Genomic DNA, 2,671 nt, shown 5'->3' with positions numbered 1-2,671 from the left:
GATCTGTCGTGCCTCCGTTTTCGATGGGTCGCTGAAATCATGGTCTCTGGATATTAGATTCAGGTATGTATGTACGGCAGTCGGCCATGTGATACCCAGGTGGCTTCGAATCGCCGAGAAATGTGTATCTAGTGGACGAAACCTAGTTGTGGCGAAGGATAAGTGTTTCCGTTCGAGAGACTACCTGCCTGTTTCACGATACAGGGCGTTTCATTGCATAGGGATGTGGGTTAGTAGATGTAGGGGATTCATTATCCTCATGAACCGAATATGGTCAAAATAGAACAACGTATTTGCAGCCCGGGGGTAGAGTAGAGGATCCGGAGCGATATCCTTCCGTATTCCTTTCTCGGCCCATTTGCTCTTCTTACTCTTCCCTATCACCCTTTATAGAAATGGTCAGTGTAAATCTACTAACCCACATCCCGAACTCATACATAGGCTCAGGATTCTCTATGAGAGTCATCCAATCAAAGCCTTCCGCCACATACCAAAATTACCAATCACCACTTCCTCAAGGTGGTGAAAGCTTCTCGCACCAATCTTCACCGAACACCAACCCGCACATTGTCGCCACCACACTTCGAATGAGCCTTCTGAACCCTCAAAATGAATGATAAACATGTAAAGCTATATCGGGCTGGCTTCGAACCAATTATTTTGAAGGTTCGTGACGACACGGAGGGTTGTATAAGGCGATGCAAGGTACATTTGGCGACTATCCACACGGCCGGAATACTAGTGCGACATTCCTAATACCCGTAATGCTTGGTTTCGTTGTCACCAATCGCCTACCTCCTAGCTCATTTTCTTGCCACGCAGTTCTTTCCGGCAGATACTACTCAGGCTTCGCTAGAACTCGCTCAGTATGCACCGAAATCCTCTGTTCCTCTGCTGGAGACGATTGAGAGCTATCAGAACAACCTATTGCCCCGCCTGCGAATCACCTCGGCCTCCAAGAGGGCCTGGAGTATATTCAGTCCTATTTCCCGGCAGACAAGCAATTATCTGACATGATTTCTCAGCCATCCATATGCAGACGGTCCCCAGGATCCTGTAGAATTCGTCATGTTCCTCCATTGAGTCACAGCTCAACCCCGGCCCTGCATTACAATAACAATAAGCCAATTGCTCAAATTTTTTCAGCAGCTACACTCAGATCCAGCATCCGGTACTCATCCGCAGCTGCTATGATAGCCTGGAAATCGTCGCGTATGCGAAGGTTGGACCAGTCTCTCATTTTCGGATGCATTTCAAGGTCCCGCAACAACCACTTCAATGTCTCGGGGTCAATGTCGGTCATGTCCACATTGTTCGGGTCGGATGCTAGCATGCCGGACTCTGCCGCCGCGGATCTTTTCTCAAAAAATGGTGATCGTGCCTCCATTAGCCAGCGACACCCCTGATATCGTTCATTCCCTCTCGCTAGGACATATATTTTCGGATAAGAGTATTTCTTCAATAGGTCGAAGGCAACATTTGGGATATTAGCAAAAAACAAAGAGGCGTCAGGTTCCTCCGAGCTTTGGCGATCTTTACTCCATCTTTGCAGCCCTGCCACTTGGCGCTTGATGTCTTCCAGGAACATATCTTTCAACCTATAAAAGCTGTCATGATCGTCGGAGTGTCGAAGAATGAAGTCCAAGGTTTCGACGGGACCACGCCTTAACGTCTCCGCCACAAACTGATTTAATCCACAGGGAATGGAGCTCAAGCTGGCTGATTCCTTCAAAATGGGCTCAGCTCGGGTCAGACTCTCCAGATCATACTTGGCATCTCTTAATGTGTCTTCGAGCTCCTGCGACGCGGTACGCCTCTGTCTTTGATCACAGCTTTCGTAGTAATTTTTTGAATTTGTTCCAAAAGGACCGTCGTAGAGAAGATGCTGAACTCCTTCCAAATCCTTGGTAGCGGAACAATAATATCCCATCTTCCAATCCTCATGTTCCGTCCTATCGTGTTGTATCACCTCGGCTAGCTCTTTCCACTCTCGGTCGTTCATGGAAGACACGTACAGCACATATTTGCCATCATGCCAGGCGAAGCTTGATGCTGCAAAAACTCTCGAGGTTGTAATTTCTCTTTGACATGCTGCACAACATGTGAAGCAAAACATTCTCGACCCTGTAAAAATTTCACATAGTAATAATGGTTGACCAATGTCTCTCGTTAAAGTGAAGGTTTTGCCCTGGAGTGTTTTTCCCTGAAGTCAAGAGTTGCTCTAGTAGAACATTTAATGAATCCGCTCCCCTCAAATTAGGCAGCAGCCTGCGCCCAAAATAGAACGCGATTGCGGACACCCAGAGGTGCCAAAACTTAGCCGATAAAAGTGCGCGGAATTAACACCGCCGGGTAGCGACGACCGAGGAGATCCTCCAGTTTTGTTTTGAGAACAACATCATTCTGTGCTGACTTCCGTCCCATACTTCGCATAAGCTCCAACTGTGCGATCTCACCGTTTTTAATCCCCTCAAAAGCGCTTATCGTGAACTGGTCGAGAATTTATATCGTGGCGGTGCTAACGCCGTAGGTAAGCAACACTTCTGTTGGATTGGCAGGATCGTGAAATAGGTCATGGATTTTGGTCTGTCTACCTGTGCCTGTCCTCAGGCCAGGTCTGAACGTCTATATACAGATTGCTAGGTGCCAGGAAGACCTCTCCTGAGTCCTG

The 2,671-nt window shown here is 47.7% G+C and overlaps 1 protein-coding gene across 1 annotated transcript; it reads right to left on the bottom strand.

Annotated features, from left to right (window-relative positions):
- Positions 1-753: 753 nt before the first annotated feature.
- Positions 754-2,585, bottom strand: PV07_12765 (uncharacterized protein). The gene has a single exon (XM_016400328.1). It carries the CDS (start codon positions 2,114-2,116, stop codon positions 1,133-1,135), a length of 984 nt encoding a protein of 327 aa, XP_016242026.1. The 5' UTR covers positions 2,117-2,585; the 3' UTR covers positions 754-1,132.
- Between the last annotated feature and the right edge of the window lie 86 nt (positions 2,586-2,671).

Source organism: Cladophialophora immunda, assembly GCF_000835495.1.
Source record: "Cladophialophora immunda strain CBS 83496 unplaced genomic scaffold supercont1.126, whole genome shotgun sequence".
NCBI classification, from domain to species: domain Eukaryota; kingdom Fungi; phylum Ascomycota; class Eurotiomycetes; order Chaetothyriales; family Herpotrichiellaceae; genus Cladophialophora; species Cladophialophora immunda.
The sequence above is the reverse complement of the archived record's forward strand: the minus strand, read 5'-3'. Positions and strand labels throughout refer to the sequence as shown.

Excerpts from the sequence above, each read along its gene's own strand:
- PV07_12765 (XM_016400328.1), bottom strand. The coding sequence starts at position 2,116 with ATGTTTTGCTTCACATGTTGTGCAGCATGTCAAAGAGAAATTACAACC.